Here is a 26,163-nt window from a genome sequence, read left to right on the forward strand (position 1 = left end):
TTAAAAAATAATCATGACTCACAGTCTATCTGTAGAATCCGTATTGATATTTTTACCTCAAATATATCACAGAGGAGGAGAAATAACTCTGAGTCCACCATGATCAACGAGGAGATCAACGAGGAGAATTAGAGATTAATTTAATGTTAATTTAATGTGATGTTATTACTCAGTTGACAGTGATGATTGTTAAACCTATAGACAGAGAACTGTTCTCCATACAAACTCAAACTGATGTGATGTATTCAGTCTCTATCAGCACAGGAATGATTCATTATGTTGTTAGATTATTACATCGTACTATTATAAACCTCTAACTTTGTGTCCTCTTGATGAATTCTATCATTTGGTCTGACCTGGAGATCAAACCCACAACATCATCTGTGAGTCTGTGTGACCTCCTGAGTCTCCGACAGCCTCCGTGTGTTTACCTCCACTGAAAACTCTCCGATTAAAACTAAACACATCAAAGTACAAGGTTAATGTTTGTTTTATTTAAATAACTGATGTCTCTGCTTACACTATCATCCTTTTAAAACTTTCACAGGTCTCATTAAGACACTTTAGGAGCCGAAATGTGACGGAAAATCCCCGCGTGTTGTCCAAACAGAGCGGGTATCATAGAGGTTTGAAGCCTGCTGTAATGAAATTAAAGAGTCCTCGTCCACAAACATGAGCTGAATCTGAAGAGATGAAGGTTTTCTAACTGATGCGGGACGTTTTTTCCGTTTAAACAGATTCTCTGTGTGAGTTTTATCCCCATAAAGTTGAAGATAAAACACAAAGTGTCGCCACATTTCAGACAGGAGGAAGAGCGTCTGTGTGGGTTGACTCTTCACGGTTCTCATGTTCCCTATAAGTCCCGCCTCCTGTCGGTCTTCTCCACACGTCCAGTGAGAGATCAACATGGCAGAAGAAGCACCAGCAGTAGCAGCCCCGGTGGTGAAAACCCCGAAGAAGAAAGCGGCTCCCAAGCCCAAGTCTGATGGACCCCCCCTCCCGACGCTCATCATCAGCGCTGTGGCTGAGTCCAAAGAGCGCAAAGGTGTGTCCTTATCGGCCGTCAAGAAGGCACTGGCCGCTAAAGGTGTGGATGTGGTCAAGGCTAACAAACGCATCAACGCCGCCGTGGTTAAGCTGGTAACAAACGGAACTTTGGCACAGACTAAAGGCAGTGGTGCCTCCGGATCTTTCAAGCTCGCAAAGAAAGAGCCCAAAGCCGCCAAACCAGCAGCGAAGAAGGTCGCAAAGAAAGCTCCAGCCAAGGCAAAGAAGCCCGCAGCAAAGAAAGCTACACCCAAGAAGACTCCAGTTAAGAAGGTAGCAGTCAAGAAGTCACCGAAGAAGGTAGCAGCTAAGAAAACTCCAGTAAAGAAGGCAACCAAAAAGCCTGCTGCTAAGAGTCCCAAGAAGGCTGCTCCCAAGAAAGTGGTCAAGAAGACTCCAGTGAAGAAAACTCCAACAAAGAAAACAGCAGCAAAGAAGACTGCAGCCAAGAAGGCCAAGAAGTAAATCTTCACACCAGCATTCAATGCATCAAAGGCTCTTTTAAGAGCCCCCACAACTTCCACTAAAGAGTCTGTCCTCAATTATACTATTTATAATCATATTATCTATGTTTATAATCACCTCTGAATGTTGAATGTGGTCACATCCATGTGTGCAACAAACTAAGATGAATAGGAGTCCAAGGTAGTGAATCAGATTATAAATAATCCTTATTTCACGCTAGGCTACATCTTTACAACCAGAAAGGAAACCAGAATCTAGACCAGCAAAGAAAAATAATAATTAAGGACACAGACAGATTTACTTCCAAATAAGCTGTTAAAACACATAAATAAATAGATGACTTTATTGTTGTGCTCTAACTGACCTACTGTTACATAGTGATGCAACCAGTTACATTAAAATGTAATTCCTATATGAAATATATAATGCACATAGAGAGCATATATACACTAAACCTCATCAGTGTAGCTCTCCTACTTTATGGAAGCGATTAGTGATCAGAATTCAAATGATAAAGCTAATTTGAAAATTCAAATGCATTAAAAGAAATGCTTTTTAATTTTCAGAATATGAGTGTATTATTTGACTCAAAAATAAAATGATGATTAATTTATGTAATTTGAATTTTAGTTTTTAACTTCAAAAATGCACATTCTTTCACTAAATTAAAATGAGGAAGAAAATGGCATGCTAAATGTATATCATAATCCAAATGAAAAAGCTAATTTTAAAATGAAAATACAGTAACAGAAACACGTTTTACATTTCAGAATATAGGTGCATTATTTTACTTATATTTAAAATGAATATTCAGTCATCCAGTTTGCATTACACTTTTACTCTCTATGTATGCATATTTAAATATATAATAGTCAATAAACTACAGAAACTGTGTACATGTCATCAACAGCTTCTAACTGAAGGAGACAAAATAAAACTATTCTTATTATGAAAACTCAGTAACCAGGCTGTTCTGGAGAATCTGGAGGATTTCACTGACAATCATGTGACAGCTACATCGGTTTCCTTAAGATTTCATTTTATTCTAAATTTTAAAAAAATCCAAACACAATTAACCTCACTGAAAGTTAACAAGAAAGCTATGGTTCTTTAACTACACTAACTTTCATGTCCTTTGGTCATGTTTAAAAAAATTATAATTACAATTTATTAAATACAATAAATAGAGAATAAAAACTTTTACCTTCTCTCCAATATGTATTTTATTTTATTTTCAACTGTTTTGCCCTTGTCCCACACACAAACCTCAAATGCTCAAAGATGAAAATGTATTATAAATCATGATTAAGCATATGAATGTTGATATACTTGTATTAAGTGGTACTTAAACAATTAAAAAAACATGTTAGTATTTAATGTGAGACAATTGTAAATATTCATTTTTACTCAAAATATTTGTGTCACACAGTTTAACCGTCATTTCAACCACACTGATGTATTTTTCCACCAAAACATCTGAAAGAGAGATTGGTTAGGTCTGGTTGCTTGAGTAGATATTATTTTTATTGTACGTCATTTCCAAACACGCTGTACCTCCATGGAAGTTGGTAGGAGGAAAGATTTTTTTTTTTTTTTTTTTTTTCCTAAGTATATTTTTGGGACTTTTTGTGCCTTTTATTGAGAGATAGGACAGTGGACAGTGTTGGAAATCAGGGAGAGAGAGAGGGGAATGACAGTGAGAAGGGAGCCACAGGCTGGACTCGATCCTGGGCCGCCCGTTTGGAAGACTATAGCCTCCATACATGGGGCGCACGCACTAACCACTGTTACCATGTTACCTCAGCCCCGTTGGAAAGATTTTTTCAAGTGAAATAAAATATCTATAATTAAATCAAAGCTAAAATGTTGCATTTTTCCCAAAATACTGTAGAAATGTAATTTCCATCACCATCATTTCCTCCTCATTTCCTACTGGTGGAAATTAAATTTATGATGTTATGCTGACATTATGAACTGTACAAATAAAAAGCAGTAAAACTATGATTGCAGATTTATTTAACCTATTTGTATCAACTCACATTTTGCATTTCAACAGAAATATTTCAAATAAATGTGTTTACTGTTTTCAAATTAAGATTTTCTACATCAAAGTACATAAACTGTCAATTCCATCACTGCACATATTTTTGAAAATATTCAAAAAGTTCTAATTACACATTAAAAACTTCTTCACAATTTGTTAGCTCATACTCTACTAAATGTAATATTATTATTTATTTATTTGAAAACAGTATTTACATTATCCAACATTAGGTTTCATATTTAGGTTAATGTGTGTTAAGCCATTTGACCCTTGTGACATTTAATTAATTGAATTAATAAATGTATAAAAATTGTAAAATGGTATGAAATTGCAGAACTAGTTATGAAACATTCATATATTTATTTGAGGGTGTCAAATGTCATTTAGACAAAATGCTGTTTGTTTAGATGTGGTGGAAATGACATTAGTTGATTAAGGGTCAGATTATTTGTCAAAAATGACCAAATTCTGTTGTGATGGTAGTTCATCCACTCTTGTACCTTAAAACTAGGCAAATTAGATAATCTCATGGGACTTTGATGAGTGTGATTTGGTAAATATATTTCTTCAAGTTCACCGGGCCAAAAGTGCACCAAGTTGAAGAAACACTGTGAACCTGATTCAAGATTTATTTGAAAAGTGGAAATGTTTATGCTGTCTAATCTTTTTATTTTGTTTATCGATGGTCGTTTTTCAAGAGATAAAATAAAAACCCATGCAGCCTCCAGGCCTCAGCTCCGGTCACGTGACTGAAAGCCATGAAATTCAGCATCTTGCGCTCAGCCTCGAGCGCACAAATCTCAGCCAATCCTGTGTGAGCAACAGCACTTCCTTATTTGCTTCAACACTAAATATATACTGCTTTCTGACACTCACTTCAGTATCAGTTTTTGAGATCACCACTCAGAAAACATGCCTGAAACCGTGAAAGCGCCCAAGAAGGGCTCAAAGAAAGCCGTCTCTAAGGCCACCAAGACCGGGAAGAAGAGGAGAAAGTCCAGGAAGGAGAGCTATGCCATCTACGTCTACAAAGTCCTGAAGCAGGTCCATCCCGACACCGGTATCTCCTCCAAGGCTATGGGCATCATGAACTCGTTCGTGAGCGACATCTTTGAGCGCATCGCCGGGGAGTCCTCCCGTCTGGCTCAATACAACAAGCGCTCCACCATCACCTCCAGGGAGATCCAGACCGCTGTCCGCCTGCTGCTGCCCGGTGAGCTGGCTAAACACGCCGTGTCTGAGGGCACCAAGGCTGTGACCAAGTACACCAGCTCCAAGTAAACCCGCTGATAACCAGCAACAAAACGGTCCTTTTAAGGACCACTCAACATTTCATCTAAGAGCTGGATTCATTCTGAAACAATTATTATTGTTTCCTAAACAACTACTACAAATAAAACAATCCAATTTAGGTGATTAAGACAGAACATGTCAATGGTCAAATGGATTTTATCAAATCTTGTAATACGCCAGTCCAAAGAAATTGTGCCGCTACAAAATGTGCAAGACTCGCGGACCATATAAGGTGATTGTTTTTGATTCATTACTTGATAAAGTTTCCAGTTCACTAAACCACAGGCGAATATTTTTTTTGCGTTGGAGGACTAGGTAACAAAGAGTGTGGTTAAGAAACATATGCCTGTTTTCTAGCTATTTGTGTTTATGCAACGAACGCCAAACTCCTAGTGAGTGGGTTGTTGATGACTCCTACACAGGACATGTACGTGGCCTCAAAGTTTGTCAGTCTCCAGATTGCATCACTTTTCAAGGTCACATGAGTTGGCTGTCGATTATGTAGTTAGAAACTTCTCAAACTGTCTGAATAATTGTCTAGTGATGTCTTTAGTCCATCAACTAGACTTGTGTATGAGGTATACGTAAATTTCTGTCTGCAAGGCTGCGTTGAGGAGCCATCTCAAGTGATTGATGACTAATCTTTTTGAAAGGGAGCTAGCGTTTCAACGACACTTGTGCATCGATAACGTTGATTCTTGATTATGTTCTTCAGAACTAGTTAATACATATTTACGTGCAATGAATGTCACATCAGCTGTTAAAGGTAAAGATATAATGGGGTTGACTCTTTAGAGGAAGTGTGTGGCTCTTAAAAGAGCCTTTGGGTTTCAGTATGAGTGGGTCATGATCAGGTTTAACCTCCGAAGCCGTACAGAGTGCGTCCCTGTCTCTTCAGAGCGTAAACCACATCCATGGCGGTGACGGTCTTCCTCTTGGCATGCTCGGTGTAGGTGACGGCATCACGGATAACGTTCTCCAGAAACACCTTCAACACACCACGGGTCTCCTCGTAGATGAGACCAGAGATACGTTTGACTCCACCACGACGAGCCAGACGGCGGATAGCGGGCTTGGTGATTCCCTGGATGTTATCACGGAGAACTTTACGGTGACGCTTAGCGCCTCCTTTACCGAGTCCTTTACCTCCCTTTCCTCTTCCAGACATGTTTACAATTCAGCTGTTGAGATCTGAATGATTCTGAGCTAGCGTTCACATTTTTCTAAATCTAGTCTCTGAGAACCTCATTGAAGTCAGAGAGCTGCTTTCTTCTTCTTCGGTCATGTTTTTTCAAAGCAAAATCTCATGAATCATTAGCGCCCCCCTCTGATCAGCAGCATGAATTAGGGACAGCGTGACTCCTGTTAGACTGACTGAGCTCCACATTGACCAGGAGATGAAGAAAACATTCAACATCTTGGAGTGAAATCATTCACATCGAGATGAAGGAAGATTATTACTGTTTGTATTCTGTTTCTGAACAAATGACACAACATGCTGCAGCAGAGATCATTTCAGCACCTCGGAGAGCGAAGGTCATCAAAAACATCCAGGAGAGGAGGACAGGAAGCTCTAACAGCACACCTTTAAAAAATCATGACTGAAAGTTGAAACAAAAAGAAAGTCTATAACAACCCAACAAAAATATGTTATATTGTAATTTATTTCAATAGCACAAATTCAACACACCGAGAGAGCAGAAACAATACATAAAACTGAAAATAAATAAATCAAAACTTTATTTTACAAAACTTTTAAATCCCAGAAGTGAAGTTTTTTTTAATTAGTTTAGTGTTAAAGTGTTCAAGCTAACTTAAAATCATCTAAAAACATTATCGCATTTCTGTTTCTCATGTCTCTTCTGTTTTGTCTGCAATAGTATTTTTTTCTTGTTAGTTCTTACCCACTTTTGAGATTTGACTAATTCCTCTATCTTTATTATTCTTATAAATTGTATTCACCTGCACATTACCTGGCTCTGTTCCTGTCTTAACCTGTTCATAAGGAAGCTCCTCACTTCAAACTCTGTCTCTTTTTAGAAGAGTCTTTTATAATATTTAGCAAATTCTTCATCTACTTTGTCTCATTCTGTCACAAGTTCAGCTCACTTCCTTGTTTTCAAGTCAGTAATATATCCTGTCTTGCTTCTTTAGTCTATATGCTAGAAGTCATAATTCATGTTTTGCATAATTTCATTAATGTCTCCACTTCCTCTGTTCGGATCATTTCCTCATATTTGTGTTTCTTTCTTTTTCATTTCATTTTAAAATTGTTTGTATTTTTTACAGTTTTATTCCAAACATTGTACATGTTGCTGTAATGTCCTCTGTTTGATTGTTTTAATCTTTATTTAAATGTTGTGTTGTAATATGAGAAACACTGCTTTAGCTCATTCCCAATAAAGTCATCGGATTTATATCCCCAGTGACATTTATCTTTAAGTTTTGTAGTTGTAGTTATTTAACTTATTTAATATAATGTCACGATGACATGATGTCATGAGTCCCCTTTGCCTATTTAAATATGTATAAATGTGACATGAACACAATAAGAGAGGATGTCATATGTAACATAAAATAAGAAATAAAGTGGAAAAAATTCAAATTGAAAAACTGTCAATAATGCAGTGATTGTATCTTCCTGCTTTCATAGTGTGTCCTGGTGATTAACTGAAGTTATTTTAGCTGATTAAGTGATAACGATAGATGAAAAAAATATAAAGGCCATATCAGAAAACTGTAGACAAAAACCTCAGGTGATCTGTAATCTCTCTGTATTCGTCATGACACTCTGGGAGACATTTGGAACAGTTGGACATGGTTCTCTTCTGAAGGGTCGCTCACAGTGACTTTAAAAAGAGACAAACTCTCCTACAGTCTCAATACATCAAAGAACATTTAAAACAACTAACACTACAGAAAACAACCACACCCACAGACAATCAAAAGCAGAACGACTACCCAAAGGCACTCCACACCTCCACACAATAGAATCAAACATGGAGAGCAGAGCAAAGGGAATCACACTGTTCTTAAAAGAGATGATAATTACCAGTTGGTCAGTCACAGAGAGGTGATTCAGGAAGTCCTGAGATGAAAATCCAGCTTCACTCTTCTCTAATCCAAAGTACTTCACAAGTTTCAAAATTCCCTTACAGTGTAAAGTTCAACAGGAAAAGTTAAAGTGAGGCCCAGATGATGGATGAGTTTACCTGAAGACCTGAGGTCAACACACAATGTTTATATCCTGATAATTATCTTTATCATTTCATCTCCACGGCTTCATGTCGATATTTATAAAAGCAAACTGAAGACCTTTTTATTCTGGCTTTTTACTGAATATATATTAAATATAGTATCTAACTTTGAAGTAGTTTTGATTAAACATATATTTTATATCTGAGTCTGTTTAGTTGATTTAAAGATCATCTTGTTCTTTTTTTTCCAGCTTATCTTTTAGTGTTTTATTATCTTCTTGTGTGTTTCCTCAGTCCATCAATCACTTTTTATAACAAGACTTTTTTATCATGTGCATGGATTGTGTGTGTGTGTGTGTGTGTGTGTGTGTGTGTGTGTGTGTGTGTGTGTGTGTGTGTGTGTGTGTGTGTGTGTGTGTGTGTGTGTGTGTGTGTGTGTGTGTGTGTGTGTGTGTGTGTGTGTGTGTGTGTGTGTGTGTGTGTGTGTGTGTGTGTGTGTGTGTGTTATATAAAGACACACATATTGGATAAATATAGTTTTCATATGAGACTCTTTGATGTGTCTGTGGTGGTTCAGAGAACTGTGTCTTTAGAGGTCATTGTTTGTTCCCATAGTGCTTTTTTAAAGATAATTAAACTAATGTGGTGGATCTTAACCTGCATTCATCATTGTTTATAATATCAGGTACAGTATCCTTTAATCTACAGGCTATAACTAAAGTTAGTATTTTATCATCAGTAAAATGATATGGATCTGTATGAGGAGCATCCTGTAGCATCTTAACCGTCTTTATGAATCACTGTTATATTTATTCCAAGTGGTCGTCAGTGAACCCGTTTGTGATCCAAACTTAAAGGCCTGTAGAAGTAATGGTGTCAACTTCAATGTTTTTATGGGACTCAATTATTTATTGTAAAAAAATTTAAAAAGTCTATAATAAAGTGATTTATGAGTTCATAGTGTGTGCTGGTGATTTACTGAAGTTCTTTCAGCTGAACGATGATTCTAGAAATCTGCACCTCTCAGGAAACATGAGAGAGAGAGAGAGATTAAATATTGACAATGTCTCTTTGAGATAATACATATTAACTATACATGTGTACTGTTTATCTAACTGACAAACTCTGGTAATAAATTTGAATAACTCCTCGAAGTGGATAACAAATTAAAAATAACATACATGTAGTGTGTGGTATGTTGATAACTTTGTAATATGTCTGTGCTCTACATCTATGTTTTCTATATACATGATCTATGACTACATTGTAATATTATTGAGGTTGCAGTACTGTCAGACAGAAATAGTTAACAACATGGGAATAGAATGAAATAATAAACTGATCATCTCTACATTAAAGACAGTACAGGAATATGTCTTGAGTAAAATGTGGTGGCTCTTAAAAGAGCCGTTGTGGTTGTTTTGGGGCCGTAGACAGATTAAGCTCTCTCTCCGCGGATCCTTCTGGCCAGCTGGATGTCTTTGGGCATGATGGTGACCCTCTTGGCGTGGATGGCGCAGAGGTTGGTGTCCTCGAAGAGACCGACCAGGTAAGCCTCGCTGGCCTCCTGCAGAGCCATGACAGCGGAGCTCTGGAAGCGCAGGTCGGTCTTGAAGTCCTGAGCGATCTCACGGACCAGACGCTGGAAGGGCAGCTTGCGGATGAGCAGCTCGGTGGATTTCTGGTAACGACGGATCTCTCTGAGAGCCACGGTACCGGGCCTGTAACGATGGGGCTTCTTGACGCCGCCGGTGGCCGGGGCGCTCTTACGGGCAGCCTTGGTGGCCAGCTGCTTCCTGGGAGCTTTGCCTCCTGTGGACTTACGAGCGGTCTGCTTGGTTCTTGCCATGGTTTAAGATTCTCTAATAAGAAAGAGAGAAAAATGTGTCAGAGACCGGAGACGAGCTGCTTTTAAACCGAGTTAGCGGATACCGACCGGTGACGCTGCTTCAGACCTCTAGCCTCTGATTGGTGACAAAGCCGCGTCTGGAGCTCAGTCCCGCCGGGGGGAGCGAGCCCCTTCCGCGATCAGCGCTGCTCATTGGAGAAACGTTTTTCAAATCTCGGAGTGAAGCTGCGAGTGGGGCCGCCCTCCTCTGCGCTGCTCGAAGCCTCTTTACTGGTTGGAGGGGCAGGAAAACGCGCGCGCTCCGCGGACATATAATAGAGGGCATGTCCGCCTAGAGCACATTTCTTCTAGTACCGACTCTAGAGATTAATCTACACCATGTCAGGAAGAGGCAAAACCGGCGGAAAAGCCAGAGCAAAGGCAAAGACTCGCTCCTCTCGTGCCGGGCTCCAGTTCCCAGTCGGTCGTGTTCACAGGCTGCTGCGTAAAGGAAACTATGCCCAGCGTGTTGGTGCCGGAGCCCCCGTCTACCTGGCGGCTGTGCTCGAGTACCTGACCGCTGAGATCCTGGAGTTGGCCGGTAACGCTGCCCGTGACAACAAGAAGACCCGTATCATCCCCCGTCACCTGCAGCTGGCTGTCCGCAACGACGAGGAGCTCAACAAGCTGCTCGGAGGAGTCACCATCGCTCAGGGAGGAGTGCTGCCCAACATCCAGGCTGTTCTCCTGCCCAAGAAGACCGAGAAGGCTGCCAAGAAGTAAACACCCAATACTGACCTCAACAAACACAAAGGCTCTTTTAAGAGCCACCACATCACGACGAAAGAGCAAATACATTTCCTAAAATAATTCAGTTTTCTCGTTTGAGATGTCTTTACGCTTCAATGTTTTGCTCATCATCACATCCTATTTGACAGACTGTCCAGATTAGTTTTTGAAAAGTATTTTATTAAACTAAATAACTATTTATATTATGGTGGTCATAATATCATCAGAAACGGTGTCAAAAATAATAATAATCCTGGGGAGACGTATGGAGGATATTCAGCCAACAGAGGGTCATTAAACCAAGATTAATTAATCTGTGTGGCTCTTTCATTCTGAGTTTAACGCTGGCTGAAATTCATTTATATTTTAATGTTCATATCAAGAGTCAAAGAAGGTCTGGCAAGAGGAAACTGGAAACCACAACAACGGATCAATAATGAACAATTAAAAAAGGAAACAACTCATAATTAATAATACATTTCCTAAAATAATTCAGTTTCCTCGTTTGAGATGTCTTTGAGCTGCTTTTAGTTGAACAAAGGCTTCAGTGTTTTTTTTCATCACATCCTCTATGTGTTTACGTTTGACACACTGTCCAGATAATGTATTTCTAATGAGATGATAATCATATCATTAGAATAATATCACAAACCATGAAACAGTTCTGGAAGACGAGTTTAAAAAAAACTCTGCTTAAAAGCACATTCAACTAACAGAGGGTCATTAAACCAAGATTAATTATTCTGTGAGGATGTTTCATTCTGAGTTCAACGCTGGCTGAAATTTATTTATATTTTAATGTTCATATCAAGAGTCAAAGCAGGTCTGGTAAGAGGAAACTGGAAACCACAACAACGGATCAATAATTAACAATTAAATAATTAAATCAGAAAACAATGCAAATAATTAATTAAAAGTATCTCTCCTGTTTCCTTTAAACTTTCCATCCATGTAAAATTAACTTAACTTACTTAAGCAGAGTGTCCTTAACTCCTCGTTCAGTAAGATGATGAATGTTGAAAACTCTTCATATGTTTCATTATTTTTATGAAAGCTCTAAATAAGCTTCCACGCTGATCGGCCTATTTCATCGTCTGTGTTTCTTCCTGTTCATGTTCATGTTTTCTTCATGTGCCATGTCATCATATATGTATACCTGTGTTGCCAAAGCTGTGACAACACATTTTCCCCTGGAGGAAGATTCAGTGTTGATCACCCTCCATGTGTATTTATTGTCTTTATATATCTAAATTGTATTTTTCCCTTCTGTTTCTATAGATTTAGATTAAGAAGAATGTTGAAGGTCCATTTGATCAAATAAGCTGAGCTGAGATTCTTCTTGACTGTACTGTATGTATTCATCTTACTACACACATTGAGGTGTTTATACACAAAAACCTACATTAATGAATGATTATAAAAGTAGAACTATCCTGTGTTTTGAACATAATACTCTGATAAGTAATGATAGAATCTTAGTGAGAAGTGTAAACAATAGAAGCTGATATCAACATTCAGAGGTGATTATAAATATAGATTAAATGATTATAAATAGTATAATTGAGGACAGACTCTTTAGTGGAAGCTGTGGGGGCTCTTAAAAGAGCCTTTGATGCATTGAATGCTGGTCTACAGATTTACTTCTTGGCCTTCTTTGCTGCTGTTTTTTTAAGTGGAGTTTTTTTCATACACATTTTCAAAACATCCTGACAATTAATAGGCTACAAAAAACTTGAAGTCTGTTTAATTTTATACTTCACATTAAACAAGTTTTATGACTTTTACATATGTATGTAGTTTACATATCGATCGTAAGTCATAGACTATTTGTAGAATCAATATTGACCTGAAGAAAAATAACTCCACCATGTTCGAAGGTCTGAGCTCAGCAGAGGAGAATTAGATTAACTTAATTGATTTGTGTAAATGTGTAATAAACACGTTCTACACATTGAAATACTAAATATAAAACCAATCAAGCAACAATTGATTATAAGATAATTGTTTGTCAACAACAACAACATTGATTCAATATAGACTTTGTAGATTTGATTAGTTTCTCAGCTTCTACTTTGGTAAGACAAGTCTATTTCAGAGACAGTAAGCTGCTCTCCACACAAACCCAAACTGATGTGATTTATTCAGTACATATTAACTTGTTAGATTGTTACATCGTACTATTTTTTACTTTAACTCTGTCCCTTTCTTATAAAATGTATCATTTGGTCTGACCTGGAGCTCAAACCCACAACATCATCTGTGAGTCTCCGTGTGTTTACCTCCACAGAAAACTCTCCGATTAAAACTAAACACATCAAAGTATAAGGTTAATGTTTGTTTTGTTCGATCAACGGATGCCTCTGTGTATACTATCACAATTTTAAATGCTCACATGTCTCATTAAGACACTTTAGGAGCCGAAATGTGTCGGAAAATCCCCGCGTGTTGTCCAAACAGAGCGGGTATCATAGAGGTTTGAAGCCTGCTGTAATGAAATTAAAGAGACCTCGTCCACAAACATGAGCTGAATCTGAAGAGATGAAGGTTTTCTAACTGATGCGGGACGTTTTTTCCGTTTAAACAGATTCTCTGTGTGAGTTTTATCCCCATAAAGTTGAAGATAAAACACAAAGTGTCGCCACATTTCAGACAGGAGGAAGAGCGTCTGTGTGGCTTGACTCTTCACGGTTCTCATGTTCCCTATAAGTCCCGCCTCCTGTCGGTCTTCTCCACACGTCCAGTGAGAGATCAACATGGCAGAAGAAGCACCAGCAGTAGCAGCCCCGGTGGTGAAAGCCCCGAAGAAGAAAGCGGCTCCCAAGCCCAAGTCTGATGGACCCCCCCTCCCGACGCTCATCATCAGCGCTGTGGCTGAGTCCAAAGAGCGCAAAGGTGTGTCCTTATCGGCCGTCAAGAAGGCACTGGCCGCTAAAGGTGTGGATGTGGTCAAGGTTAACAAACGCATCAACGCCGCCGTGGTTAAGCTGGTAACAAACGGAACTTTGGCACAGACTAAAGGCAGTGGTGCCTCCGGATCTTTCAAGCTCGCAAAGAAAGAGCCCAAAGCCGCCAAACCAGCAGCGAAGAAGGTCGCAAAGAAAGCTCCAGCCAAGGCAAAGAAGCCCGCAGCAAAGAAAGCTACACCCAAGAAGACTCCAGTCAAGAAAGTAGCAGTCAAGAAGTCCCCGAAGAAGGTAGCAGCTAAGAAAACCCCGGTCAAGAAGGCAACCAAAAAGCCTGCTGCAAAGAGTCCCAAGAAGGCTGCTCCCAAGAAAGTGGTCAAGAAGACTCCAGTGAAGAAAACTCCAACAAAGAAAACAGCAGCAAAGAAGACTGCAGCCAAGAAGGCCAAGAAGTAAATCTTCACACCAGCATTCAATGCATCAAAGGCTCTTTTAAGAGCCCCCACAACTTCTGCTAAAGAGTCTGTCCTCAATTATACTATTTATAATCATATTATCTATGTTTATAATCACCTCTGAATGTTGACATCAGCTTTTATTGTTTACACTTCTCACTAAGATTCTATCATTACTTGTCAGAGTATTATGTTCAAAACACAGGATAGTTCTACTTTTATAATTATTCATTAATGTAGGTTTTTGTGTATAAACACCTCAATGAGTGTAGTAAGATGAATACATACAGTACAGTCAAGAAGAATCTCAGCTCAGCTTATTTGATCAAATGGACCTTCAACATTCTTCTTAATCTAGATCTATAGAAACAGAATGGAAAAATACAACTTAGATATATAAAGACAATAAATACACATGGAGGGTGATCAACACTGAATCTTCCTCCAGGAAGAAACACAGACGATGAAATAGGCCGGTCAGTGTGGAAGCTTATTTAGAGCTTCAATAGGTGAGGGAACAAAGCTCTTTGTAAAGAGGGCCTTCTTCCAGGTCAGAGTCCTGATGAGGACAAACTCTTACATTATGGTCCTGTAGAGTAAGGTACTAATAAGAGCTTAATTATGACCTATAAGCAGCCAGTATGCTACTTAATAGCATGCTAATTAGCTTCAAGTTAATTGTGAATATTGTGACCTTCATTTAAAGTGTTCAGGCACTGAAAGATGACTCATCAATAAGGGTTATTAATCATCAAATTAATCATCAATAAAAATAATGAAACATATGAAGAGTTTTCAATATTCATCATCTTACTGAACGAGGAGTTAAGGACACTCTGCAAAAGTTAATTTTACATGGATGGAAAGTTTAAAGGAAACAGGAGAGATACTTTTAATTAATTATTTGCATTGTTTTCTTATTTAATTGTTAATTATTGATCCGTTGTTGTGGTTTCCAGTTTCCTCTTACCAGACCTGCTTTGACTCTTGATATGAACATTAAAATATAAATAAATTTCAGCCAGCGTTGAACTCAGAATGAAACATCCTCACAGAATAATTAATCTTGGTTTAATGACCCTCTGTTAGTTGAATGTGCTTTTAAGCAAAGTTTTTTTAAACTCTGCTTCCAGAACTGTTTCATGGTTTGTGATATTATTCTAATGATATGATTATCATCTCATTAGAAATACATTATCTGGACAGTGTGTTAAACGTAAACACAGAGGATGTGATGAAAAAAACACTGAAGCCTTTGTTCAACTAAAAGCAGCTCAAAGACATCTCAAACGAGGAAACTGAATTATTTTAGGAAATGTATTTGCTCTTTCGTTGTGATGTGGTGGCTCTTAAAAGAGCCTTTGTGTTTGTAGAAGTCAGTATTGAGTTTCTACTTCTTGGCAGCCTTCTCGGTCTTCTTGGGCAGGAGAACAGCCTGGATGTTGGGCAACACTCCTCCCTGAGCGATGGTGACTCCTCCGAGCAGCTTGTTGAGCTCCTCGTCGTTGCGGACAGCCAGCTGCAGGTGACGGGGGATGATACGGGTCTTCTTGTTGTCACGGGCAGCGTTACCGGCCAACTCCAGGATCTCAGCGGTCAGGTACTCGAGCACAGCCGCCAGGTAGACGGGGGCTCCGGCACCAACACGCTGGGCATAGTTTCCTTTACGCAGCAGCCTGTGGACACGACCGACTGGGAACTGGAGCCCGGCACGAGAGGAGCGAGTCTTTGCCTTTGCTCTGGCTTTTCCGCCGGTTTTGCCTCTTCCTGACATGGTGTAGATTAATCTCTAGAGTCGAGACTGAGAGAAATGAAACCTATTTGGACAATTCCTCCTCTTTATGTCCGCGTAGCGCGCGCGTTTTTCTGCCCCTCCAACCAGAAAAGAGGCTTCGGGCTTAGCAGCGGAGGGCGGACCATCCTAGCTTAGCTCCACAACTTTTCTCCAATGAGCAGCGCTGATCGAGGAAGGGGCTCGCTCCCCCCGGCGGGACTGAGCTCCAGACGCGGCTTTGTCACCAATCAGAGGCTAGAGGTCTGAAGCAGCGTCACCCGTCGGTATCCGCGCACTCGGTTTAAAAGCAGCTCGTCTCCGGTCTCTGACACATTTTTTCTCTCTTTCTTATTAGAGAATCTTAAACCATGGCAAGAACCAAGCAGACCGCTCGTAAGTCCACAGGAGGCAAAGCCCCCAGGAAGCAGCTGGCCACCAAGGCTGCCCGTAAGAGCGCCCCGGCCACCGGCGGCGTCAAGAAGCCCCATCGTTACAGGCCCGGTACCGTGGCTCTCAGAGAGATCCGTCGTTACCAGAAATCCACCGAGCTGCTCATCCGCAAGCTGCCCTTCCAGCGTCTGGTCCGTGAGATCGCTCAGGACTTCAAGACCGACCTGCGCTTCCAGAGCTCCGCTGTCATGGCTCTGCAGGAGGCCAGCGAGGCTTACCTGGTCGGTCTCTTCGAGGACACCAATCTCTGCGCCATCCACGCCAAGAGGGTCACCATCATGCCCAAAGACATCCAGCTGGCCAGAAGGATCCGCGGAGAGAGAGCTTAATCTGTCTACTGCTCCAAAACAACCACAACGGCTCTTTTAAGAGCCACCACTTTTTATTTAAGAGATGATCCTGTACTGTCTTTAATGTATAGAGATGCTCAGTTTATTATTTCATTCTATTCCCATGTTTTCAACTATTTCTGTCATACAGTACTGCAGCCTCAATACTATTACAATGTAGTCATAGATCATGTATATAGAAACCATAGACGTAGAGCACAGACATACTACAAAGTTACTAATATAATAGACACTACATGTATGTTACATTAAATTTGTTCTCCACTTAACTATATTTGAATTTGAGGAGTTATTGAAACTAATCACAAGAGTTTTGTCAGTTAGATAAACAGTACACATGTATATTTAATTTGTATTATCTCATAAAGAGACATTGTCAATATTTAATCTCTCTCATGTTTCTTGACATGTTCAGATTTCTAGAATCATCGTTCAGCTAAAAGAACTTCAGTAAATCACCAGCACACACTATGAACTCAGGAATCACTTCCTCACTTCCACTTCCTTTTTTTTTTTTTACAATAAATAATTGAGTCCCATAAAAACATTGAAGTTGACACCATTACTTCTACCCGTTTCTGAAGTTTGGATCACAAACGGGTTCACTGACGACCACTTGGAATAAATATAACAGTGATTCATAAAGATGGTTAAGATGCTACAGGATGCTCCTCATACAGATCCATATCATTTTACTGATGATAAAATACTAACTTTAGTTATAGCCTGTAGATTAAAGGATACTGTACCTGATATTATAAACAATGATGAATGCAGGTTAAGATCCACCACATTAGTTTAATTATCTTTAAAGAAGCACTATGGGAACAAATAATGACCTCTAAAGACACAGTTCTCTGAACCACCACAGACACATCAAAGAGTCTCATATGAAAACTATATTCATCAAATATGTGTGTCTTTATATAAAACACACACACACACACACACACACACACACACACACACACACACACACACACACAATCCATGCACATGATAAAAAAGTCTTGTTATAAAAAGTGATTGATGGACTGAGGAAACACACAAGAAGATAATAAAACACTAAAAGATAAAAGAACAAGATGATCTTTAAATCAACTAAACAGACTCAGATAAAAAATATATGTTTAATCAAAACTACTTCAAAGTTAGATACTATATTTAATATATATTCAGTAAAAAGCCAGAATAAAAAGGTCTTCAGTTTGCTTTTATAAATATCAACATGAAGCCGTGGAGATGAAACGATAATGATAATTATCAGGATATAAACGTTGTGTGTTGACCTCAGGTCTTCAGGTTATCTCCTCCATCATCTGGGCATCACTTTAACTTTTCCTGTTGAACTTTACACTGTAAGGGAATTTTAATATACTTGTGAAGTACTTTGGATTAGAGAAGAGTGAAGCTGGATTTTCATCTCAGGACTTCTTGAATCACCTCACTGTGACTGACCAACTGGTAATTATCATCTCTATTAAGAACAGTGTGATTCTCTTTGCTCTGCTCTCCATGTTTGATTCTATTGTGTGGAGGTGTGGAGTGCCTTTGGGTAGTTGTTCTGCTGTTAATTGTCTGGGTGTGGTTGTTTTCTGTAGTGTTTTTTAGGGCCCGAAGCACTGACAAGTGCGTAGGACCCTATTGGAACCCAAATGGTTATTTTTTTTTTTTCTTCCTCCACTTCAAACGTGATTTCGAGGGCCTGAACGTACCCGAAAACTCAACAAAATTTGCTCAGTCATCGGGTCCGGCCAAAATCTTGATATTTTGTTGTTTTCATGAACAAAGTTTGCAAATTAGCTCGACGGCACCCCCTTTTGAATTTTACGAATAGGTTTTTTTTGCCTACATACATGAAGATTTTTTTTTATATGTTAGAGCAGGCCGAGACCTACAAAAGAGTCATTGGAAGTCATCGTCTCAAGTTTTCACTGTTTACAGGGTATCTGTTTGAAAGCATCCGCCCGAGAGCGTTTTTCTGATCAGTTCAAGTTTGGTGTCAAATGAAAGTAGACAAGTTGAAGAATAAAAGTTTTGCTCAAATCACGAGGTTTCGAAATAAGGCGTGGCCGTGGCGTGATGTCAAAGTTTGATGTTGTTTTTGGCATCACGCCAAAAACAGTAAATGGTTATGTCTCTGCCATGCAGTGTTCAATCATTAAAATTTCTCATTCTCATATTAGTCACAGCGCCACCTGTTGACAACAGGAAGTTACTGCTTCTCAATTAGCATTAGCCATTGCTATAAGGTAGCTCATTTCTCACTCAAAATTGGTGTGGACCATTCTAACAACCTGGCCATACAACACTTTCAAGCTCAAACATCTCCGTCTAACGCTCTCGCCATACGGATGCATCATTCGCCATCAAACAGGAAGTGGCTGTAACTCTCATATACTTTGTCTGATCTGCCTCAAATTACACAGGTATGATGAGGGTTGGCCTCTGAACACAGACATAACAATAGTCAACTTTAACCATAGCGCCTCCTACTGCAAGGACTAAGTACTACACAATGATCAATTTGCTCCAAATTTCACAGGTATCATAACAGTGCCAGCCTGAACTGCTCTACGTAAACATTTTCTGTGATCTTCATTACGTTGCCTATTTCAACATGCCAGTTTTACAATTTTTTCACAAATCGAACTGCACGGCCTGCTGCTTAGCCACGTTCTGCTGCTGCTGCACTCCCGCAGTCGCGACACACCCCAACATGCACCGGGGTGCGAGGGCCCTTCTTCACCGCTTGCGGTTTTAAATGTTTTAAATGTTCTCTGATGTATTGAGACTGTAGGAGAGTTTGTCTCTTTTTTAAGTCACTGTGAGCGACCCTTCAGAAGAGAACCATGTCCAACTGTTCCAAATGTCTCCCAGAGTGTCATGACGAATACAGAGAAATTACAGATCACCTGAGGTTTTTGTCTACAGTTTTCTGATCTGGCCTTTATATTTTTTTCATCTAGCGTTAACACTTAAAATCTTTCTCATCTGAGTCGTGTGTATTTTTCTAGAATCATCGTTCAGCTAAAATAACTTTACTTTAAAATCACCAGCACACACTATGAAAGCAGGAAGGTACATTCAATGCCTCATTGACAGTTTTTTCAATTTACATTTTCTACACTTTCTTATTTTATGTTACATATCACATCCTCCCTTATTGTGTTCATGTCACATTTATACATATTTAAATAGGCAAAGGGGACTCATGACATCATGTCATCGTGACATTATATTAAATAAGTTAAATAACTACAACTACAAAACTTAGAGATAAATGTCACTGGGGATATAAATCCGATGACTTTATTGGGAATGAGCTAAAGCAATGTTTCTCATATCACAACACAACATTTAAATAAAGATTAAAACAATCAAACAGAGGACATTACAGCAACATGTACAATGTTTGGAATAAAACTGTACAAAATAAAAAAAATTCTAAAATGAAATAAAAAAGAAAGAAACACAAAGATGAAGAAATGATCCGAACAGAGGAAGTGGAGACATTAATGAAATTATGCAAAACATGAATTATGACTTCTAGCATATAGACTAAAGAAGCAAGACAGGATAAATTACTGAATTGAAAACAAGGAAGTGAGCTGAACTTGTGACAGAATGAGACAAAGTAGATGAAGAATTTGCTAAATATTATAAAAGACTCTTCTAAAAAGAAACAGAGTTTGAAGTGAGGAGCTTCCTTATGAACAGGTTAAGACGGGAACAGAGCCAGGTAATGTGCAGGTGAATACAATTTATAAGCAGAAGTAAGAACAAACAAGAAAAAAAATACTATTGCAGACAATACCAAAGAGAGATGAGAAACAGAAATGCGATAATGGATTTAGATGGGATTTAGTTTTATAAAATAAAGTTATTTATTTATTTCTTTTCAGTTTTATTGATTTGTTCTGTTCTCTCAGTGTGTTTACTTGTTGAATTTGTGCTATTGAAATAAATTACAATATAACATATTTGTGTTGGGTTGTTATAGACTTTCTTTTTGTTTCAACTTTCAGTCATGATTTTTTAAAGGTGTGCTGTTAGAGCTTCCTGTCCTCCTCTCCTGGATGTTTTTGATGACCTTCGCTCTCCGAGGTGCTGAAATGATCTCTGCTGCAGCATGTTGTGTCATTTGTTTAGAAACAGAATACAAACTGTAATAATCTTTCTTCATCTCGGTGTGAATGATTTCACTCCAAGATGTTGGATGTTTTCTTTAGCTCCTGGTCAATGTGGAGCTCAGTCAGTCTAACAGGAGTCACGCTGTCCCTGAATCCTGCTGCTGATCAGAGGGGGGCGCTAATGATTCATGCCCTTTTGTGTTTGAAATACTTGAGCGAGGAAGAAGAAAGCAGCTCTCTGACTTCAATGAGGTTCTCAGAGACTAGATTTAGAAAAATGTGAACGCTAGCTTAGACTCATTCAGATCTCAAGAGCTGAACTGTAAACATGTCTGGAAGAGGAAAGGGAGGTAAAGGACTCGGTAAAGGAGGCGCCAAGCGTCACCGTAAAGTTCTCCGTGATAACATCCAGGGAATCACCAAGCCCGCTATCCGCCGTCTGGCTCGTCGTGGTGGAGTCAAACGTATCTCTGGTCTCATCTACGAGGAGACACGTGGTGTGTTGAAGGTCTTCCTGGAGAACGTTATCCGTGATGCCGTCACCTACACCGAACATGCCAAGAGGAAGACCGTCACCGCCATGGATGTGGTTTACGCTCTGAAGAGACAGGGACGCACTCTGTACGGCTTCGGAGGTTAAACCTGATCCTGACCCACTCATACTGAAACCCAAAGGCTCTTTTAAGAGCCACACACTCAATCTGAGGAGTCGTTCCATACTTAACACGATACATGTTAAATTGTGACGTTGGTTTAGCTTCTGATTATCCAATCAAGTTAAAACGCCTGCTGCAAATGCTTAATGTGAGAAAACAAAAATACACGAGACATGTTTTAATCCCTGTTCCAGTTATAGTCTGTGTTTGTAACCATGCATTAAGTATGTTGAAGACATTTGCTACATCAAAATGTCAACAAACAAATGTGCTCTGCATCATGTCTCATCCCCTTAAAGGAGAAAAACAAACTAAGATGCTTAACAATCTATGGGATTTAGCTGACTATGGTTTTATTTCATTAAATGACAATTCATTAGGCGACAATATAACAATACAAAACCCGGCTCTCTTACCTCAATACAACGTCTCACTTTGACTTTGAACTGAAGAGACATATTTTGACCTGAGCCATCATTGTCCTAATTTGAATGAAGCTTTATTTTAACTTAATAGACATAAACAAACAAGAGGCTGTAATGCTTTCAAGGCGTTGTTCTCACGACTTCCCGCTCTAACGTAAGAAATGAATATGAATAGTAAGAGGTATAGGAGAGTCATCTTACAACCAAAATGAACATCTCCATACTAAATTAATGACCCCGATCTGCAGGTATGATCAACTCTTGTATATAATAGGACATTCAGGATTTCAGCTCTCAGGTGAAATGTTGTGTGGTCCTTAAAAGGACCGTTTTGTTGTTGCTGGTGATCAACGGGTTTACTTGGAGCTGGTGTATTTGGTCACAGCCTTGGTGCCTTCAGACACGGCGTGTTTAGCCAGCTCACCGGGCAGCAGCAGGCGGACAGCGGTCTGGATCTCCCTGGAGGTGATGGTGGAGCGCTTGTTGTATTGAGCCAGACGGGAGGACTCCCCGGCGATGCGCTCAAAGATGTCGCTCACGAACGAGTTCATGATGCCCATAGCCTTGGAGGAGATACCGGTGTCGGGGTGGACCTGCTTCAGGACTTTGTAGACGTAGATGGCATAGCTTTCCTTCCTGGACTTTCTCCTCTTCTTCCCGGTCTTGGTGGCCTTAGAGACGGCTTTCTTTGAGCCCTTCTTGGGCGCTTTCACGGGTTCAGGCATGTTTTCTGAGAGGTGATACCGAACTGAGTGTCTGAAAGCTGTATATATTTGGTGTTGAAGCAAATAAGGAAGTGCTGTTGCTCACACAGGATTGGCTGAGATTTGTGCGCTCGAGGGTGAGCGCGAGATGTGAAAGCGCGAGTTTTCAGTCACGTGACCGGAGCTGAAGCCTGGAGGCCAAAATGAGTTTAGGAAAGTAACGTCTGATGAGCTGCAGCATGGGTTTTTATTTTATCTGTTGAAAAACGACCATCGATATCACAACAGAATTTGGTCATTTTTGACAAATAATCTGACCCTTAATCAACTAATGTCATTTCCACCACATCTAAACAAACAGCATTTTGTCTAAATGACATTTGACACCCCCAAATAAATATATGAATATTTCATAACTAGTTCTGCAATTTTACACCATTTTTAAAATTTTATACATTTGTTAATTCAATTAATTAAATGTCACAAGGGTCAAATGGCTTAACACACATTAACCTAAATATGAAACCTAATGTTGGATTATGTAAATACTGTTTTCAAATAAATAATATTACATCTAGTAGAGTATGAGCTAACAAATTGTGAGGAAGTTTTTAATGTGTAATTAGAACTTCTAGAATGTTTTGAAAAATATGTGCAGTGATGGAATTGACAGTTTATGTACTTTGATGTAGAAAATCTTAATCTGAAAACAGTAAACACATTAAAAAATGCAACCCAGCTTTACATTTTAGCTTTGATTTAATTATAGATATTATATTTAACTTTAAAAATATTTCCTACGAGGCGCTAGAGGCACAGTGGTTAGTGCGCGTGCCCCATGTATGGAGGCTATAGTCTTCCAAGCGGGCGGCCCAGGTTCAAGTCCAGCCTGTGGCTCCTCTCTCACATGCCCCACTCCCAACTATACCCACTGTCCTATCTCTACATTAAAGGCACAAAAAGCCCCCCAAAAAATCTTTAAAAAAAAAAAAAAATCTTTCCTCCTACCAACTTCCATGGAGGTACAGCATGCTTGGAAATGACGTACAATAAAAATAATATCTGCTCAAGCAACCAAACCTAACCAATATCTCTTTCAGATGTTTTGGTGGAAAAATACATCGCTGTGGTGGAAATGACGGTTAAACTGTGTGACATACACTGCCTGGCCCCCCCAAAAAAGTCACACACTCGAATATTTTGTTAGACCGCCTTTAGGTTTGATTATTGCACGCGTTCGCTGTGGCGTTGTTTCAATAAGCTTCAGCAAAGATTTATTTCCGTCCAGTGTTGCATTAATTTTTCACCAAGATCTTGCATTGATGATGGGAGAGTCTTCTCCACCACATCCCAAAGATTCTCATTGGGGTTAAGGTCTGGACTCTGTGGTGGCCAATCCATGTGTGAAAATGATGTCTCATGCACCCTGAACCGCTCTTTCACAATTTGAGCCCGATGAATCCTGATGAATCATCTTGGAATATGCCCGTGCCGTCAGGGAAGAAGAAATCCATTGATGGAATAACCTGGTCATTCAGTATAGTCAGGTAGTCAGCAGGCACATATTGTTGCTGAACCTAGACCTGACCAACTGCAGCAACCCCAGATCATAGCACTGCCCCCCCAGATCATAGCACTGCCCCCCCAGATCATAGCACTGCCCCCACAGATCACAGCACTGCCCCCACAGGCTGGTACAGTAGGCACTAGGCGTGATGGGTGCATCACTTCATCTGCCTCTCTTGTTACTCTGATCACTCTGGGTAAATCTTCCTTCCAGTTTTTAATAACGCGTTGGACAGTTCTCAACCCAATTTTAGTAGTTTCTGCAATCTCCTTCGATGTTTTCTCTGCTTGATGCATGCCAATGATTTGACCCTTCTTAAACAGACTTAACATCTTTTCCACGACCACAGGATGGGTCTTTCAACATAGTAGTTTAAGAAATGAGAAGCTACTCATTGCATCAGTTGAGGTTAAATAACTTGTTGCCAGCTGAAAGATAATCGCCCATGCAGTTATTATCCAATGGGAGGCTCTTACCTATTTGCTTACTTAAATGCAGGTAGCAACTTTTTTTTGGACAGGCAGTGTATATATTTTGAGTAAAAATGAATATTTACAATTGTCTCACATTAAATACTAAAAGATTGTTTAATTGTAGTGTATTAAGTACTACTTAATACAGGTATATCAACATTCATATGATTTAAAATAGTTTGTGTGTGGGACGAGGGCAAAACAGTTGAAAAGTAAGTAAAATACATATTGGAGGGAAGATAAAAGCTTTTATTCTCTATTTATTGTATTTAATAAATTGTAAATATTATTATTTTTTAAATATGACCAAAGAACATGAAAGCTATTGTAGTCAAAGAACCATAGCTTTCTGTAGTTTAGATTCATCATGATAACTAGACCATCATCACTTATTCACTGCAGGACAATTCACCTCGAGTCAAACACATTTCATATGATTATAACTGTTTATGTATATTTACTTTGTTATTGACACATCTAATTTGATGTGTCTAAATATGTATTTATAAAATTGAATGGTCTTCAGTTTATTAACTAGAGTGGAGAGAACAGATTGAATAAACTGTGACGATCAGTTATCAATAAACAATAGTTATCATATAGCCTACTTGTTCAGTCAGACTCACTAAAGTTTATTTGTTATCATCCTGTACAGCTTCATATTTGTAATTTATTTAACATGGACAGTGAAGTACTCGATGTATCTGTGGTTGCAGCACTGTGCCAGTGTCAGTTGACAAAATGGGATTACAATAAAATGTTGAATTCATCATAAATTAAACAGACAGTACAGGAAGAACTCTTTAAAATGAAAAGTGGTGGCTCTTAAAAGAGCCGTTGTGGTTGTTTTGGAGCAGTAGACAGATTAAGCTCTCTCTCCGCGGATCCTTCTGGCCAGCTGGATGTCTTTGGGCATGATGGTGACCCTCTTGGCGTGGATGGCGCAGAGGTTGGTGTCCTCGAAGAGACCGACCAGGTAAGCCTCGCTGGCCTCCTGCAGAGCCATGACAGCGGAGCTCTGGAAGCGCAGGTCGGTCTTGAAGTCCTGAGCGATCTCACGGACCAGACGCTGGAAGGGCAGCTTGCGGATGAGCAGCTCGGTGGATTTCTGGTAACGACGGATCTCTCTAAGAGCCACGGTACCGGGCCTGTAACGATGGGGCTTCTTGACGCCGCCGGTGGCCGGGGCGCTCTTACGGGCAGCCTTGGTGGCCAGCTGCTTCCTGGGGGCTTTGCCTCCTGTGGACTTACGAGCGGTCTGCTTAGTTCTTGCCATTCTTGCTAGTTTCTCTAAACAGGAGAAAATGTGCTGCAGTCAGGGGGCGAGCTGCTTTTAAAAAGGTTGAGCGGATGTGAAAGTTTGACGCCAGTTCAGACTTCTAGCCTCTGATTGGTGACAAAGCCTCGTCTGGCGCTCAGTCCCGCAGGGGGGAATCGAGCCCCCGCCTCAATCTCCGCTGCTCATTGGAGAAACGTTTTTCAAATCGCGGAGTGAAACTGCGAGCGGGGCCGGCCTCTTCTGCTAAACCAGAAACCTCTTTTCTGATTGGAGGAGGAGGAAAACGCGCGCGTGCTATGCGGAGATATAAGAGGGGGACATCTCGGCACAG

General features: G+C 39.7%; 11 protein-coding genes across 11 annotated transcripts; 6 read left to right on the forward strand and 5 right to left on the reverse strand.

The window, feature by feature from the left end:
- Window positions 1–876: 876 nt before the first annotated feature.
- LOC110000823 (histone H1-like) lies at window positions 877–2,950 on the forward strand. The gene has a single exon (XM_065958051.1). It carries the CDS (start codon window positions 907–909, stop codon window positions 1,510–1,512), a length of 606 nt encoding a protein of 201 aa, XP_065814123.1. The 5' UTR covers window positions 877–906; the 3' UTR covers window positions 1,513–2,950.
- A 1,514-nt stretch (window positions 2,951–4,464) lies between these two features.
- Window positions 4,465–4,890, forward strand: LOC110002925 (histone H2B-like). Its single transcript, XM_065957476.1, has one exon. The coding sequence runs from the start codon at window positions 4,469–4,471 to the stop codon at window positions 4,835–4,837; it is 369 nt and encodes a 122-aa protein (XP_065813548.1). The 5' UTR covers window positions 4,465–4,468; the 3' UTR covers window positions 4,838–4,890.
- A 775-nt stretch (window positions 4,891–5,665) lies between these two features.
- LOC110002931 (histone H4) lies at window positions 5,666–6,139 on the reverse strand. Its single transcript, XM_020658614.3, has one exon. It carries the CDS (start codon window positions 6,015–6,017, stop codon window positions 5,706–5,708), a length of 312 nt encoding a protein of 103 aa, XP_020514270.2. The 5' UTR covers window positions 6,018–6,139; the 3' UTR covers window positions 5,666–5,705.
- A 3,145-nt stretch (window positions 6,140–9,284) lies between these two features.
- On the reverse strand, window positions 9,285–9,895 carry LOC114917158 (histone H3). Its single transcript, XM_029281684.2, has one exon. It carries the CDS (start codon window positions 9,893–9,895, stop codon window positions 9,485–9,487), a length of 411 nt encoding a protein of 136 aa, XP_029137517.1. The 3' UTR covers window positions 9,285–9,484.
- Window positions 9,896–10,273: 378 nt separating this feature from the next.
- Window positions 10,274–10,799, forward strand: LOC110000819 (histone H2A). Its single transcript, XM_020656183.3, has one exon. It carries the CDS (start codon window positions 10,274–10,276, stop codon window positions 10,655–10,657), a length of 384 nt encoding a protein of 127 aa, XP_020511839.2. The 3' UTR covers window positions 10,658–10,799.
- Window positions 10,800–13,392: 2,593 nt separating this feature from the next.
- Window positions 13,393–14,092, forward strand: LOC110000822 (histone H1-like). The gene has a single exon (XM_020656185.3). It carries the CDS (start codon window positions 13,417–13,419, stop codon window positions 14,020–14,022), a length of 606 nt encoding a protein of 201 aa, XP_020511841.2. The 5' UTR covers window positions 13,393–13,416; the 3' UTR covers window positions 14,023–14,092.
- Window positions 14,093–15,157: 1,065 nt separating this feature from the next.
- On the reverse strand, window positions 15,158–15,795 carry LOC136179889 (histone H2A). The gene has a single exon (XM_065958201.1). The coding sequence runs from the start codon at window positions 15,793–15,795 to the stop codon at window positions 15,412–15,414; it is 384 nt and encodes a 127-aa protein (XP_065814273.1). The 3' UTR covers window positions 15,158–15,411.
- A 366-nt stretch (window positions 15,796–16,161) lies between these two features.
- LOC110000820 (histone H3) lies at window positions 16,162–16,646 on the forward strand. The gene has a single exon (XM_029281685.2). The coding sequence runs from the start codon at window positions 16,164–16,166 to the stop codon at window positions 16,572–16,574; it is 411 nt and encodes a 136-aa protein (XP_029137518.1). The 5' UTR covers window positions 16,162–16,163; the 3' UTR covers window positions 16,575–16,646.
- A 4,410-nt stretch (window positions 16,647–21,056) lies between these two features.
- Window positions 21,057–21,368, forward strand: LOC114921511 (histone H4). The gene has a single exon (XM_029281688.2). The coding sequence runs from the start codon at window positions 21,057–21,059 to the stop codon at window positions 21,366–21,368; it is 312 nt and encodes a 103-aa protein (XP_029137521.1).
- Window positions 21,369–22,165: 797 nt separating this feature from the next.
- On the reverse strand, window positions 22,166–22,534 carry LOC110005802 (histone H2B-like). Its single transcript, XM_020661085.3, has one exon. The coding sequence runs from the start codon at window positions 22,532–22,534 to the stop codon at window positions 22,166–22,168; it is 369 nt and encodes a 122-aa protein (XP_020516741.1).
- A 2,665-nt stretch (window positions 22,535–25,199) lies between these two features.
- Window positions 25,200–25,836, reverse strand: LOC110005800 (histone H3). Its single transcript, XM_065958097.1, has one exon. The coding sequence runs from the start codon at window positions 25,827–25,829 to the stop codon at window positions 25,419–25,421; it is 411 nt and encodes a 136-aa protein (XP_065814169.1). The 5' UTR covers window positions 25,830–25,836; the 3' UTR covers window positions 25,200–25,418.
- Between the last annotated feature and the right edge of the window lie 327 nt (window positions 25,837–26,163).

The sequence above is a fragment of the Labrus bergylta genome, chromosome 8 (genome assembly GCF_963930695.1).
Source record: "Labrus bergylta chromosome 8, fLabBer1.1, whole genome shotgun sequence".
NCBI classification, from domain to species: Eukaryota; Metazoa; Chordata; class Actinopteri; order Labriformes; family Labridae; genus Labrus; species Labrus bergylta.

Coding starts and splice junctions, on each gene's coding strand:
- LOC110000820 (XM_029281685.2), top strand. CDS start 16,164: ATGGCAAGAACCAAGCAGACCGCTCGTAAGTCCACAGGAGGCAAAGCC.
- LOC110000823 (XM_065958051.1), top strand. CDS start 907: ATGGCAGAAGAAGCACCAGCAGTAGCAGCCCCGGTGGTGAAAACCCCG.
- LOC110002925 (XM_065957476.1), top strand. CDS start 4,469: ATGCCTGAAACCGTGAAAGCGCCCAAGAAGGGCTCAAAGAAAGCCGTC.
- LOC110002931 (XM_020658614.3), bottom strand. CDS start 6,017: ATGTCTGGAAGAGGAAAGGGAGGTAAAGGACTCGGTAAAGGAGGCGCT.
- LOC110005802 (XM_020661085.3), bottom strand. CDS start 22,534: ATGCCTGAACCCGTGAAAGCGCCCAAGAAGGGCTCAAAGAAAGCCGTC.
- LOC110000819 (XM_020656183.3), top strand. CDS start 10,274: ATGTCAGGAAGAGGCAAAACCGGCGGAAAAGCCAGAGCAAAGGCAAAG.
- LOC110000822 (XM_020656185.3), top strand. CDS start 13,417: ATGGCAGAAGAAGCACCAGCAGTAGCAGCCCCGGTGGTGAAAGCCCCG.
- LOC136179889 (XM_065958201.1), bottom strand. CDS start 15,795: ATGTCAGGAAGAGGCAAAACCGGCGGAAAAGCCAGAGCAAAGGCAAAG.
- LOC114917158 (XM_029281684.2), bottom strand. CDS start 9,895: ATGGCAAGAACCAAGCAGACCGCTCGTAAGTCCACAGGAGGCAAAGCT.
- LOC114921511 (XM_029281688.2), top strand. CDS start 21,057: ATGTCTGGAAGAGGAAAGGGAGGTAAAGGACTCGGTAAAGGAGGCGCC.
- LOC110005800 (XM_065958097.1), bottom strand. CDS start 25,829: ATGGCAAGAACTAAGCAGACCGCTCGTAAGTCCACAGGAGGCAAAGCC.